This window comes from Eublepharis macularius, chromosome 10 (genome assembly GCF_028583425.1).
Source record: "Eublepharis macularius isolate TG4126 chromosome 10, MPM_Emac_v1.0, whole genome shotgun sequence".
NCBI classification, from domain to species: Eukaryota; Metazoa; Chordata; class Lepidosauria; order Squamata; family Eublepharidae; genus Eublepharis; species Eublepharis macularius.
In genome coordinates this window covers 38,008,571-38,024,750 of record NC_072799.1, presented here as the reverse complement: position 1 = coordinate 38,024,750, position 16,180 = coordinate 38,008,571, and the positions used below count along the sequence as shown (strand labels likewise).

At 37.9% G+C, this 16,180-nt stretch overlaps 1 protein-coding gene across 3 annotated transcripts in view; it reads right to left on the bottom strand.

The window, feature by feature from the left end:
• Positions 1 to 145: 145 nt before the first annotated feature.
• The window catches only part of USP53 (ubiquitin specific peptidase 53), a 44,869-nt gene continuing 28,834 nt past the window's right edge, over positions 146 to 16,180 (bottom strand). For 2 of the 3 annotated variants that reach the window (XM_054989969.1, XM_054989970.1), the window contains 9 exons: positions 15,708 to 15,854; positions 14,067 to 14,216; positions 13,554 to 13,719; positions 12,809 to 12,958; positions 12,254 to 12,400; positions 10,176 to 10,902; positions 8,997 to 9,073; positions 6,538 to 6,634; positions 146 to 4,599 (listed from right to left, as the gene is read on the bottom strand). In XM_054989969.1, the coding sequence (XP_054845944.1) occupies positions 3,618 to 4,599; positions 6,538 to 6,634; positions 8,997 to 9,073; positions 10,176 to 10,902; positions 12,254 to 12,400; positions 12,809 to 12,958; positions 13,554 to 13,719; positions 14,067 to 14,216; positions 15,708 to 15,854 (2,643 nt within the window). In that variant the 3' untranslated portion in view covers positions 146 to 3,617. The remainder of the gene's footprint in view (positions 4,600 to 6,537; positions 6,635 to 8,996; positions 9,074 to 10,175; positions 10,903 to 12,253; positions 12,401 to 12,808; positions 12,959 to 13,553; positions 13,720 to 14,066; positions 14,217 to 15,707; positions 15,855 to 16,180) is intronic. The other variant, XM_054989971.1, reaches the window with a different exon arrangement.

Sequence of the window (16,180 nt, the reverse complement as noted above, 5' to 3'; positions counted from 1 at the left end):
GCCCAACCCCAACTTTTTGCTATTAAAAGGTCTCAATTTTTAACTTTAGTGCTCTACAGAACCATGACCAGGAATACCAAGCTTTCCTTGAAAAGACCAGGAGTTAAGCAAATCATACTAGGATATGCATAAGGAAACCATACTGTATGGGTTAACTGTTTTTATCCAATAACAAGCAGAAAAATGTAACTTCGGATTCAGATTTTCTAGATAAAATATCCTTTACACAATGTGATATGCATTTAACCTTTAAAAAGTTATACAAATCTATAATTTTAATTCAACAATTATAAAAATAGGCACCCTGGAGAAGTAAAAAAAAAGTTTCTGCTAGTAAATATTCATCTATATAAGGACAGATATAAAAGCTAACCGTCAGTATTTGACTAAATGTTGTCAGGAAGCCACAAATCTGTACAAAACGTTAAACGTTGAGCCCCTTTAAACAACATTAACATTTCAGAATGCATGATGCTACTGCACTACTATTAAGTAGAACACGTTTACCAATTGTGCTTGTTAGCACTTTAGATACACATTTACAAATTAAACATTTGCTATGCACATTTTTAAAATGTAGTAATGCTCTTACATTAGGTCATTCACATGTTAGTTTAAATACTGCAAATTCAAATACACAATTTTAGTAAGAGCTTTAAACGGTACATGATAAATTCCAGTATTTACTATTTGATCTCTAGATAATCAAGGCTTTGTATTATCTATTTTACATTACCTGTGTATCAGAAACTAGAAAAAGTTGAAATAAAAAAACAAGCATTAGAAACTGTCAATAACTGTACACAGTTGCTTTTAGGTTAAGTTCCTTTTGTCCTATTTTGAAAGTGAGAATCACTTTCATTTGCATCCATACACACATTTTACATGTACATGCTTTAATAAAGCAACACTACTTGCAGAAGCACTCTGAAGCACTACTGCTAGGGAGGCTGACTACAAGATTTAAAGTAACTTGAGATATTTGGTCTGCTGCATATTATTAAGTAACATCTTAGGTTACATTTATGATTAAGACACTGTCAATGTAAACATAATGGGCCTTATTCAGACATTACTGGGTTTCCATAAGTACACTGGGTAAAGTGTGGAAAGGTTAGTAAGATCCACATTCAAACAAATGTGGTATCTTCCAATGCAGACATTACCCTATCCCCAGGGTGAAGGAAATTGGGGGAGGCTGCACCCGAGACCGAGGCCTGGTCTGTCTCAAGCCAAGCAGAATCCTGGAGACCAAGTAATGTCTTAAGTGCAAAGTCTTTCTAACTAACCTTGGTAACTATGCTATGTTGCTCAGCATTTGGTTAAAAGCACAAACTTGCAATCTGTATGGATCAGGCTACAGAGCAAGCATTTGATAGTGTTTTAATTATCAGGTATCAATATACTTAAAAATTAAAAAGGCATTTACATTATAATCAACTGTCTTTTCTGCAGAACAACCATCTTCGTAGGTCTTCATTTTAGTCGAACTGCTTATCAAAATTTAAAAGACTTAATCTTCCACAGAAGTAATTTTTATCCTACTGAATCTAAATAGGAAGGTTGGAGTTAAAGCTTCTTCAAATGAATTAATACAAGACTGGCTGGCTTATCTCTCGACAGGAGCTCGTGCGGAGTACATTTTAAATAAGAAATAAAGTATTTTCTTTACATGCAGCAAATTATAAGCATTATTTTCCAGAGCAGGTTTTAATATAAAAATATATCATTTATATACTTTTCGATATGAAAATCTTTCCAGTAGTGCAAAGATAGCCTCTACTGCATGTAATTGCTATGCACAACTTGCAATATTTAAAATATGCTGTGTGAAATACAAACTATTGCTATTTGAAATTGTAGCCACTATTTCATATACTGAAGCAAATTCTAAGTCTCTCATTAAGGCATCATTTCAAATGCTAAAAAAAAATGCTGAATAGATGTGTTAAAAATTTTCAGGGATAATGAAAGTGGCTGGCTGGCTGACTCACAGAAGTCAGGTAAATAACTTATAGTGATTTATGAGTACTAGGATACATATTTCCATAATATGGACCATTCTGTGCATAGATCCAATATCAACGTATGTCTCCAGCATTTTTCCAATTTAGTTATACAGAAATTCTAATGTGAGCCCACAACAACATTAAAAGCCTCCATCTTCTACCAGTGCAACAATACAAAATAGTATTCTTTTAGAACGGCTGTAACTTAACTAAAAGTACCTGAACGTAAGTGCAAGTCAGAACTCCCAAATGCACTTTCACTTTTTCACAATCTTACATGATGTTCTAGGTAAGATTCCTATGCAGGTTCAGTAACAATCTACAGTGCCTTTCAAAGCATTTCTCAGATTGCTCTCACATTCTTAGCAAAAGCCCACCCATGAGAACTGTGCAAAAACATGTTTGCAGCCCCCCCTCTCCCTGGAAATGACCAGCTGACAGTTAAGCAGCTACACAAAGCTATGCTGGCCAGGAGAAAAGCCTCACAAAATCAGGTTCAGCATGCTGTCAGTTCATTGCCCATAGGGCAGATTCCTGCATGCTTGGTTGAGGTAATGCAGTCATTTGAAATTACCTCCCAAGGTTTTTTTGGGGGAAAGTGCCCCCATGCAAAAGTCATGTCATATAAAACATACATATTTTAAGAAAATGCATTCTAATGTGGTAAGTTTACATAATGAGCAAAACTATAAGTACAACAATTCCAAGTGAAATCTAGGGTGGTCCAAGCCCCTGTGATGGGTTTATCAACAATTACTGCATGCTTCCTTTGGCTCTAAATTTGCAAGTTTTCACAAAATCAACACAGAATTCTTACAATCAGCCATGGATTTTCCCCATTATTCCCAAACTGGAAGGTAGGTCCACACTAGAAATAATTAATATTAAACCATTCTGCAAATAAATTTCCTGACTCTATAAATAAAATGATAGTTGAAGATTAAAAGAAGCATGATTTGTTACATTAGTTACAGAAAGTGCTCAAGTAGATTAGAAATTAATCCATACAAACAATTGCGAACAGAACCTAAAACTGGTATTGCAAATCAACGGCTTGGATCCAGACTAGACAAAGTATTTCTGCCCCCCCAAAACAATATTCCGACTTCCCCTCCAACAGCAGCCCAAAATCCTTTTTTGGAGGAATGGGGATCCCCAGGAACAGAATTTTGAAAAGCATTCGGGCTCCTGGCCTGAGGAAGATGGCAGAAAATCCTTGCACCACAGATACCTTAGTTTGGATCCAAACCAGTTCTAAATTAAAAAGAGTTAAAGGATCAGTTTTTAATTACTTGCAAAAGCAGACTATTCCTAGTTATTAAATAAACACCCATTTAAATAGGATTGCTCTGAAATTCAAATTTCAAAGTGTAACAGGCTAAGCAGCTGGTTCCATATTTGTTTACAATAGGTGCAAATCTTGTTAAACAAAGCAGCCGCAAATCCATAAACATAGGACCAGAAGTCTTTGCATCTTTTTTGACCATGCATGTGCAAACACACAGAAAATAGCAGTAACTTCTTAATGAAGTATAGGTGAGGTAAGAAAAACCTTAACATTGCATCATGTTAGGAGTGCCAAGGATTTATGCTCATTTATTAAAGCCTCTATCGATTGCAATGCACATTTTCAGTGCTAGGTTTGTGTCTCTGCTCAGTTGTGGGATAATTTGAATCAGAAGTGTTATGGTATGAAGTACTTAGCGGAATTCCAGTTGATGGTAGAGATGTTTCTTTGTTCAACACATCAGTTTCTGAAAAATACAGTTTGGGTCTCTGGTGGTATTTCATCCTGTATGTGTCAGTCATACAATTATCAACTGAAAAATAAGTAGTAAGAGATATAACATTATTTGCATTTGCATCCAGGGAGCTATCACTTAGTCCTGTGTGGCACACGCCCTTATTTGTTGGATTATTGGATACAGTCCACAAATCATTGACTGATAAGCTTGATGGAAAGTTGGTCTTGGAGGACTCATTCCCTTGAAATATTGCTCTAACTCTTTCTTCATCTGTAAATGGATCTACTTCACATGTAGCTTTTGAAGTAACGTTTACAGCATGCCTTTCAATGCTAGAAGGATTAGTGCACAGTACTTCTGTTGGTTTTAAATCTACAGTAGATTCATGTTCTAATCCATGCAAACTAGTCAAAGCATATTTCTTTGGAGGTAAAGGAGGAGGAAGGTTTTGGTAAATTGCTTCTGGTGTGGTATCAGCCTTACCATCATACAAATGCATTTTATGTTCAGCAGGTGGCATTGATTCAGTATAGGAAGGTTTCGATATATTCTGTTGCAAGAAAAATGCAAGTGCAGGTCTGGATCTACTTGTCTTTGTAGGAGGTAAATGGGAAGATAGACTGCTGCTCTGACCCTTTTCAGATACAGCTAAGTTGCCATCATTGTAAGAGCAAGCTGAACTGTCAGATGTACGTACATTAGTTTCATCAAGCATATCTTGATTAAGCCACTGTGAACTTTGTTCACTCAATGCACAGTTCTTCAGCTCTCTCTCAGTGTAGTCTTTTAAAGTGGTCCGTAGTGTTAATGAGGGGGGAAACTTACTACAATCAGGTACATCAATCCTAGAGGGAAAAAAATACCAAAACACTCCATTAGTCTAGAAAAACACAAATTTGTGATAAACAGTTTCATATAATCCAGCAGTCCTGGTTGAGTTGTGTATTTTTATTTATTTAATTATATTTATAATCCGCTGTCCCCCACAATGGGCTCAGAGCGGAACACAACATAAAACATGGCAGCATAAAACAAGATAAAATACCTACAATACAGATAAATCAAGTCCTCCAACATTCTGTCAGATTCTTAATGTGTCCAAGAACATAAAAGGATGGGCTGTGCAGAGGCACAGAGGGTATCATTCAAAAGCAAGTAAGACTGAATCTAAATGTATGAGGGGCAGCAGGAAAAAGAAGTAAATTTAGCATCCACACTAGTGTAGTCCCACATGTACCACCTTTTCTCACATAAATATGTTAAGTCAGACCCCTCCTCACGCTGAGAAGGCGGGTTTATAGATGAAATATCAGAAACCCCCTTCCTCATATTCCATAAGCACAAGACACTGCCTGGTCCAAGGCAGAACAGATGCCAACCGGACAGGAGCCTGGAAAATTACCAGTAGGTGAGTCAGAGTGAATGGCTGACCAACAGCCCCCTCCTTGCCCCAAAGAGATGCATATCTTAGAACAATGAGGCTCCCAGGAAGCTCTTGACTCATCCTGTCAACAGCCAATCTTACTTTCCCTCACTTATCCACCCCAATCAAGTAACACTCAAGCTATTCAACAAACCTGGAAGCTTTTTCCACTTGGCGCTAAAAAAGTCATCAAGCACCTTTCACACCTATAGTCCACTTTAGGAAACCTCTCCAACTCCATTGTCCACCTCTGGAAACAGCCATCAAGCCATTATTTTGGGGACAAAGACATCAGCTTGCCCCAGGAAGCATTTCACTCTATAACTGGGCTCCCCGGCCATGTACTGTGTCTGTGTTCTAGATCCATCCACATGCCCCCAAATCCGTTTGGGAATCTCCTCTTATCCATGTAACACCTCCAAGGACCCCTCTTCTCTTTGAGACTGGTAACTACTGCCCTCCCTGAAACGATTTTCTCCCATTTTCCTCCCTGATTTTCTTGTTAGCCCAGTGTGTGTGCTGCGTGTGATTTCTGTACATTTGCTCTTGTAATAAAGAAAAACCTTTCCAGCTGAACATCTGCATGCTTTATTTTGAGAGTTCTCCAAGGGAATAATCTCCATAAACATAGCTTGCCCTCCTAATGCTAATCTCCCCAACTAATTAAGGAGACCGCCTATTTGAGTAACAAGTAGGTGCTATTCAGACCTATGGGGAGTGGGGGAGACAACAGAATACTAGATTAGATCCTACCATTTTGTTCAATCAGCATCAACTTATTCTTACAGTACAAGGACTCTTCCATTGACTCAAGATTTGTTGCATTAATGCAAGTGTCTTGGGCCACAAGAATGTGTGAACGGTGATCAAACTGAAAGGCAGGATCCAACAAGCTCAGAATGGTTGTCCCAGTTAATAACCTGGGCATTGCATTCTGAGCCAATTGCAGTTTCAAGGTATTTCCAAAACTAGTTTTCATGCAGATCATATGTATTGTAATCTGGAAATTACAACATCCAGAAATATGGAACAAGATTCCCTTTAAATTTTATAGTCTAAATAAAATAGTTTCAGGGGCAACATTCACTGTTTAGCTTTAAACCCATTAGATCCGTCATTACCTCCCAGACCTGCACAGCCACTTGGTCAAGTCCAAGGCGAATCTCTGATATACTGGCAGCACTGCTGGGAGTTGGCTTGGTCCAAGAATGTCCCATCAGGAACAATTCTAGTCTTTCCGCCTTTCCCTTTTATTTGCTGGCACACCAGTACCTTCAGAATACCCACTTTGCATTTGGGGGGCCATAAAGGTTGCCCCTCTCTGCTGTAGACTCTGTCACTGCATAGTTAAAAGTCTTACCTTTTCAGTGGTGGACAGTGCATCTGCAAATGGGATGCTGACTGGGGGTTATGCGTTCTGTAATTAAACTGAGTATTAACCTGGTCTTTCTTCAAGGCTGCAAAACAGTGTTTACATTTAATTAAGCAATTACAACACATCAACTCAGATTATTTACACAGGCACAGTCTGAACCTTGTTAATTATTTATATGCAAGGGAGTGTCAGCAATACCAGCGATCTTTAAAAGAAATTGGCATAATCTTCCATTATTTGTTTTATATATGTTAAAATGCCCTTCTTAATATCCTGTGACCAAACAATATTCAAGGTGTTTTTAATGGTTTTTTTTTAAGACAAGAGCATGAGCCAGCCAAAGTGAAGCACATTAAGGGAGAAATTTAAGCTTGTGCTTGGACTTGATGTGGCCCATTTTTCCACTATTTTAAAATTGTCATTTTCTATAGCAAAATATCACACTTATAAATTTACAACACAAGGTGTATAAAGCAAGCATCAGGAAACAGGAGCCATACTGATGGTCTGGTCCTAAGATTTTCTGTATCTACAAAGAAGAGTTTGCAATGCAACATACTGACAAAGAAGTTAGCAGTAAGTCATACTGTTATATTGGCACTAAAGGCAGATATACCTAGGATGACATAATTAAGGATTAACATAATTAAGTTAGACTGCAAGACATGTTTTCAAAACACTTTCTTCTTAGGTATTTGTGAAAAATATTCAATAGCAAATTACATATAAGTGGGAGATTGTACAAATGGATGTGTTCCTCGTACAAAGTATGCTAAGAGGTTTTGGAGTCAAGTTACTTTGCTAGATTTCTGTATACTGCCGTACATTTACTGAACAGGAGGGGGCAGCAAAAGGTTCTGATATGAAATTTCTCCAAGGTATCATTAGGGCAAGCACTGAATAAAGGCTGTTCACTGACACCAGGAGGCTTGTGCCTTCAGAATTCCAGCTAATTTAAAAATAGATGTGTTATTTTTCTCTTCTGCTGACATGAAGATCTATGCATGGTTAAAACCAGAGACTGTCCAGTAAGAATTTTGTCTCCAGATTATGAGTCATAATTAAATATGGCAAATAATTATCTTGCACTGCAAAGGTTTTACCATTACTAAACAGAATTCAATGCTTTAACAGTAAAACAATGAATTTTGGTTTCTGTTATACTTAGAATATGTGCACAATAATACAGGAACTCTCAAAGTTTTTCTGTATTGGCCAAAATAGCTGCTTTGCTATCCAAAGTGGTGACCTGTCTTCTTTTCAGAAGACATAGACTTATAGTACTACAGACATAGAAGTATTCATTTCGCAAAATAGCTTTATAGAATATTTTCTCTGTACAAAATGAGTGTCACAGACTCTCTCTAGCTGCATAAGTACAAAAATTCCAATCCACCCTCATTCCCATCATATTCATACACCCAGACAATTCACAATCTGGGGAAGAGGAATAAAACAAGTTGCCTTACTTCTGCTCCTCTCCAATGTTACTTATTGTGGTTTTATACTGCATTGTGCAGAGATTCCTATATCTAATTATAGGCTTTTTTGGTAGTGTCTCACCAATGAAGGCTACTTCTTTCCTCTGCAAATATGTACTTCAAAGTTAAACTGCTTTGAGTACTGCCTATCTATTCCCATTCAGAGAGTTACCATCCTACTACATCAATCAAAGATGACTTGCCTACTCTGCAAGTTCCTTTATGCCAGTGATCCAACAAGTTTTTAGTGTGTTCATTGACTCAATCAGTCAGAGTCTATGAACACACTAAAAGCAAGCTAAATCCCCTATATTCATCACTTACAAAACTGTATGTCACTTGGAAACATGTTATAGTTAATTATGCCATCTGGTGTTCTAATTAAAGACTTCAAGAATACCATTCTAAAATTTAAGAAGTGCTAAAGGTAAAGGTAGTCCCCTGTGCAAGCACCAAGTCATTACTGACCCATGGGGGGACATCGCATCACAACGTTTTCTTGGCAGACTTTTTACGGGGTGGTTTGCCATTGCCTTCCCCAGTCATCTACACTTTACCCCCAGGAAACTTGGTAGTCATTTTACCGACCTTGGAAGGATGGAAGGCCAAGTCAACCTTGAGCCTGGCTACCTGAACCTGGCTTCTGCCAGGATCGAACTCTGGTCACGAGCAGAGCTTGGGCTGCAGTACTGCAGCTTACCACTATGCGCCACGGGGCTCTGTGCTAGTGGAAGTGCTAGACATGTGGTTATGTCCTAGCTAAGCATTATTTGTGCAGCAATGGATGTCTCAAGAGACCAGTTAGATCTCTGAGGTGGAGGGGGGGGAATAAAAGTGGTAATATAAACGAGAATGAAAGCAACTTTCTGAAGTATCATATACTTTATCAATTGTCAAGTATTTTATTTAGTCAATTTTATTTTATTTATTTCAGTGTCTTTTAGGCAAAGATGAAATTCTTACCATCCAAAAAGTTTTTGTTCTGCTGAGAGGTAGATTGCAAGACATACGCAGGGTATCTGGCAGATAGATTCTGGTCACTATGAAACAAGGAGTAGTAGTAAAAGATTTGGAAAAGATACCCAGTAAGCACGAACAGAATTCAGCAAACTCAAAAGAATCTTTCACTTAATGATTTACTTGCTTCAACCATATGGAAAGCCTCATTATTCAAAGCCACTGTACTTCAGGACCACCCCTAAACACACAGTACTTGCAAAGTTGTCACAGTTTGGTTTACCTTTAACAAGAATACATAAAGCCAACAATGAACCACCAAAAATATGTCTGGAAAAATTAAAAAATGGATTGGAATAGGCAAGCAAAAAAAGGTTTTTAAATTAGAGTCCTTCCCACCCTCTCACAAATACATCTTTCTTAATCCTTCTAAGCCTCGATTGGTCTTATTTTGCTTTGAGAATTCTCACACACTGAAGAGCAGTAGAAACTGCAGAATTAAAGTCAAAGCTTCCCCTCCCACATGCATCTGTGTGCTGTAACCTTTCCTAGAAACACTGTAAACTGTAACTTTCACAGCCAAATGTGTTTATCCAGTTTCCAGTATTGCACTGTTAGGATTCTTGCTGTCACAAGTGCTATTTCAATAAGCTATGTAGATTTAAGTTATCTGGTGAATTAACCTTGTAGAGTGATCACAAGAGCACATGAAATTCTCTCTTTGGTTATCTCTTCCAAAACTTTATTGCTGAGTCTCACTTTTGCAGCAGGTCTTTGAAGATGTTAGGGTGGCTTAGTGTGAAATGGATATACGCGTTTTATTCTGAAAATGGGAGCACTGTGTACTCCCTTACAAAGTCCAAACTCATATACCTTGCCCTAATTAAGGGCTTATTCTTTTGCATTGCTTTCTCAAATTCTAAATTCTGGATTATGGGCACACACAGGGATGAATGGAGCCTGAGTTGTTCTCCACATTAGTTTAATACTTAACATGAGGCTGCTCGTATGGCATTCCTTCCAGAATCTTGATGCTGCTGCTTTCTTTTCTAGACCTGCCTGGAAAGTGGCATACCTATGCTTTTTTGCTTCAACGCCCAAGCAATTTGTGACTCATCAATCCAGAACCAGCAAGTCATCATGTTCAGTTTTTACATTCAATCTATTTACACTTACTGCAATTACCTGCAAGGAACTGTTTCCTTCATAGTTGTGGTGTCTACAGGGCTGGTTCCTTCAATGACAGGTGAATCCAGACTGGCAGAAGCATTGCTGATATGATCACTGCTTTCATAACCAGACTCAGTCCTTTGTATCTGCCATCCATCAGCGTGAATTTTTCTCTCGGTAAAGCCTTTGCCTTTTTCTATATTTCCTTTGCCTTCTGAATCCAAGGAATTCCGGCTGCCTGTCTGTTTTGTATCATCTTCATAAATTGTCATTAAACCTTTTTGATTTAGATTTTCTTTTGGCCAGTTGTTTGAACTTGGCTCCTTTTCATGTTTAGATTTGCTGCTTGCATTTAGTTTGGGCTTTGAACTATGCTCCTTTTTCTCAGTATCATTAAAGATACTGTCTACGTTGAGTGTTTCACGCATGGGTTTCCAGCCTCTGCTTCGACTTTTGCAGCTACTGATACTTCCTTTGTCCTTGGAGTCTTGGCTACTGTCTGTATCATAACCAGCAGTGCTATCAGCCTTCACACGGCTCATTTTCTCTCCATCAGGAAAGCCATCAGTTTTATTTGTTCCCAGTGCCCGCATGCCAGGCCTTATTTGGTTGTGTATCTTGTCATGTCTGTAAGGCCCTCTCCCTTGGCTATTATATATGCGTTCATTAGAATGTGACCTAAATTCACTTCCAGAAGGTGGTGAACCTGCCTTAAAATTACAGCTGATTTCTCCAGGCAGCTCTAAAAACATAGACAAAGACAATCCTGGTAAGGTAGGAATTGAGGAGCTTCCTAGTCAAATATTTAAGACTAAAAATAACATTAAAAGATTTGCACAATATTATGATTTCTGATTGCAGAAGTGAAACAAGCAGTCAGGGAATAGACTCAACTTAATCTCATGCATGGACAGAATAATCCTCCCCGCAAAACGCCCATTCTGTGCTGGCCCACCCAAGGCTAAGGAATGGCATGAATGATTCTGAAAGTCACATGGTTAAGCACTTTGGAAATACAAAACAAAGAGTGATCACACTCACAAGAAGGAAAGTTTAGGGATTTCAAATATTTTCTCAGGTCTTAAACTGACATATCATCTTCATTTATATATGAAAGATCTGAAAGCTTAACTCCAACCAAGCAATCTTGACAAATAAATAAAAACTAAAACCAGTAAGACCGATGGAACTTTTAATTTAATGACCATCAATTATCATCAGGGACTGAAAATCGTATCCTAATATTTTGCCATTAGTCTTTTTGTAGTCTAACCAGAAAACAGGGTGTTTGGAAAGATAAAGAGAAATTTTGAACTACAAGTTCTGGTGAAATCAAAACATAATAAAAAATTCTATATTAATTCTGAGGAAGGGTTAAACAAACAGAAGGCTTAGAGTACAATCCTAAGGACAATGTTTTGAGCCCACTGAATTCAAGGGACTTAAAAGGGTGTAACTCTGCCTAAGATTGTTCTGTTACTCCTGTAATTTCTGGTTTCAGAAAAAAAACTGCACTGCAAACTTTTGGAAAGACCAAACAATACGTTTATTAGTCTTTGCTACTTAGATGGATTTGGCTATAACATGAAAAAACAAAACCTTACATTAGATTAAAATCAGAATTAAATCTTACATTTTTCTAAGGAAATTGCACACCATTATTGCCTTCTGGAGAATTTGTGGACAATGCTGTGACTGACAGAGAACTTTTTGTTGTAAAACTGAATTTTACTTTAGTGTGTTAAGCTTACTACATTAATAACAGAACTATTACAACAAAATTGTTGAACCTCACACGTACATCTTTGTTCCCTATAGTGTTAATAAATTCTTGTGAATATGTGAATTGCTGTACAGCTCAATTCTATGTTAGTTTATTTGGAAGTAATTTCTATGGAGTTCAGGGGGACCCACTCACTAGGGTTGAGTTTTGCAGCTTTAATTATTCCTATTACATCAAAACAATTCTTTTTATATCAACATTTCAAAGCAAGCATTAAAAAAAACTTTTAAACCACAAAAAAACTTTCATAAGGTGAAGGAGACTAATCATATGTTGCTTTGCTTTCTCAAATAAATAAATACCAAGTTACCTCTCTGCTTCCCAGACTCTCTTTTGGATCCTCTGTCTGTGTCTTTTCTTAGTGAGGATGAGAAATTTTTCATCTCAGCTGCTTTTTGAGCACACTCTCTGGAAATATCCTTTGCCTTTTCCTTATGTTCATTATGCGCCAACTTGCCTGCAAACACAGATATCAGTATTCACTGCAGCCTCAACTACAAATGCCATTCATTCATTAAAATTTAATTTATTATAAGGCAGGGCCACCTATCCTAGAAACCCTAGACCAACATGGTGGCGATTTCAGCATTCAACTAGCAGAAAGCAGAGACACAGAAGTTTGCCTGCTATGCGTGTCTAGCATGAGTTATAAAAATGCTGCATTGAAGGTCCAATTCCCCAGACTTCAGCAGGAAAGCTTCAAGTGTCAAACAGCTAAACCAAGATTATCTGACACATATTGTGGATGCTAATTAGCTAGAACCTTCAATAATGAAAGTATTAAGTATTACACAAATTATATAATCATTTGCAACTCTATGCTCGATAATAGAATCTGCTATATATGTTATACACACACACCTACCTGGCCTACTGATCATACTTGCTTGGATATGGTTTCTACTGAATGCTGAGCTTTCTGGCTGATATTTTTTGCTGATCTTCTGAGTAATGGGTTCTCCAAACCCATTCTCTTTCATGTGATCTGATTTAGGAAAAACTGATTTTTCAGATCCTATAAAAAGGAGTATCAAACATATGAGACACACCTTACCCAATTCTAGAATTAAAATTAACTTCTGCTTACCAGTAATACTCAAGTAAGAGTAAAATATTGACAAAATAAAGAATAAACTTGCTGATACAACAGTGCTATACAAGGTTTTAAGCTATAGAAAACCAAAAGATTAGAATCTGTAGCATAAACATTTTAATATCAATGCCATTTGCCATATAACCTAAAATTCTAGTCATCAAGACCCTTTTCCAGCAGGAAATAGTCTGCTAATCTTATGCCACCCTGAACACTTCTATTATATTGCCCCACCTGAAACATTAGCCTCCAGGCAGTTTTCTATCCCTCCTCCTCCAGCTTTCTCCATCCTCTTCAGCTTAACATAGAATATATGTTCTTTTCACTACAGGATTGCTGATCCTATGATGAGTTCACTACTTCCTGGTTGTTCATACTATTGGTGTGGGGAGAACAGTCTGAAGAATTACTGGTTCCCATTTTCTAGCACAGATTTGGCAAAACACTAGTAGGCTATGTACTGATTGAAAACATTGCTTATTACTAAATGACTAGTTTATAAACCTTTTTGAATTACCAAGTTCTTCTCCATTTCCTGCTTTGTAGTGTGACCAGTGTATTATCTGCCTGGGTGCATCTTCCGCTGATACAGGTGTACCATCTGGGTTTGCATAAAATAGCAGCAATGGTTGAAAATGACACCGAATACATTTGGACACCACATCCTTCCATTTTGTTCCAACCTAAATTTTTTTTTGTACCAAATAGTTGTTAATTTCATTGTAAAACAGTACATTATAAACACAATGATTGATACACATTTTATGAATCTGAATATACTATTAATATAAACAATACAGTCAAAAATGAGAGAAGTAAAGATAATTTATATAGTGTATTTGTACTTTGATTTTACGGTTAAGTGAAGTAGCAAATTTCTTCTGCATTATATAAAGGTAGCAAACACCCTTTTCATCTAACAACTACCTTGACAGAAAGTATCTGCATTTATAAAGCTTCAAATTAATTTGTTTCAAAGTTTGAAGTTTTAAAAAAAGGAATCTTTACCAAGCAGCCTAGCCACACGTACCTCTTTCACATTAGCATCATCAAACAGCACCCATTTGCAACTCTTGGTATGAAAAGCAAAGGCACAGTAATGTTTGCTTGAGTAGCAAATCATCCCCACAAGGTAAAGCTCACTATTTTTGGCATGTTCATCAGTAACTCTATAGAACAACTAGAAAAAAAATGATTGTTAAGTATAGCAAAGGATAAAAAGCTTAAGTTCCATATAAACAAGTCTGAAGATCTGAGTTTCTGCAACTGGAGAAATTAACCATGAGCAACACAACTGCAAGTTAGAACTTACTTCTGTGCTTAAATTCAATGGCAAGCTTTCCATGGAAGCAAACTAAAGCAGGACTACTCTGAAGTACATTTTATTCAGCTGGGTTTACTCCCAGAAAAGTGTTCTTAGGATTGCAGCCCATGTATTTTAAGAGTAACTTTGAGTACAGTATTTTTATGACAACACATTTGAAGTGCCTTTTCAATTACCACAAAATGCATGATAAGGATTATGTATTGAAGGAATCAGCAGAGTACCACTACAGTGCTTTATGACAAATGGATCTCTATCCAGTAGCTGAAGAACTAACTAACAACAACCAATCAGTAGAGCTTTTTACCAGGCATACAAAGTTCTTAAATAGACATGGGCACAAATCGAAATACAAAGCAAATTTCATCACGGAACAGGGCGTTTCGTGTGTCACGAAACAGCATTTTGTGGGGCCGCGGTTATCACGAAATTTACAACTTTCTGGCCTGTTTTGTTAGCTTTGTGAACGATTCGTAATTGCAGAAAGGCTGGCGCCGATCCATTGATTCCCTAGGCAACAATGGGCCCAGACCTTTCATTGCCACTGGAAACCCCAATCATAGCCCACTTACCCTTGATTGGCAGCTCTCCTAGCCATCTGGAGAGCTTCCATTCTGCCCTATACAGCCACAAGATGGGGGTCAATCCCCTAGACAACCAAGAAGGTGGACCTTCTGTAGCCACGGGCACACCAATCTTACCCCTCCAAACCCTGTTAGGCATGTCTGTTAGCCAACCACAGACCTCCTGTTCTGATCTATGTCAGTGTTTTGCTGAGTGGGAGAGTGTGTGGAAGGATTTGGGATTGTGCTTTTGGCTGCTGCTGCTTTGAAGAGACTGAAAGAAGCCTCTTATTTCCAGCTCTTGGCCTTGCTGTGGGGTCTTTGGGTGAGGATGCCTTTTTTCCTCCACCCCACTCCACCCCTCACTGTCTTCCCACCCCAGCTCCACCACGGCCAGTCCTTTGTCCTCCTCTGATCCAGTGGTACCTGTTTCAGTCATGCACTCTGGCAGCACTTCTCTTCCCACCCTTCCTGATCAATGTATTGCAAACTGGGAGGGTGGGTAGGGGAGAGTCTGCTGAAGTCTCCCTGCGAGTTTGGCATCTCCGGGTATGAAGGGGGCTGCTGAAACGCCCCGGGTTCTAACAAATCTAACAAACTAACAAATCATTTTGGCGAACATGTCAATTTTGTGAAGTTTCATGATTCGCGTTTCATGGATTGCGACAAAACATGAAACTCTCGTTTCTGGCTTTTCCCATTTCGTGCCCATGTCTATTCTTAAAGTTTTAGAAATTCTTTTAAAATTGTGAAAGTACAGATGAATGCTTTTATTAAACATTACCCCTGGAAGATATAGTTGCGTTGTCAGATTCCGGATTACATCTTCTGTTAAATCAGAGTGTTCTGAATCCCACACTAAACCAATTGTGACAATTTCAGGACAGTTCATTAGAACACGACGTATTTTTATTTTTTGGCCACAGTTACTCTATAAAGAGAAGACAAAATGGTATATATTTTGAAGATTTTTTAAATTACAAATTTATTCAACATAGGAAGCTAGAAAACACAAAAGTCTCCAGTTCACCATTTATTTTAGCTTCTTCCCATTTAGGACAGAAATAAATGCTAAACTATCATTAATTATTCCCTAATGCAGTGGTTTTTCCTGCTGCTACTCTGTACAGTTGATTTCTGGAGAGAGAGAGAGAGATTTATATTACTGTTATTTAGCACTCTGATTTGACAGTCACTTTGATGTCCCTGCATCCCAGCCAGGCATTGACAGAATGAGTAGGGACAGTCATTGAAGAA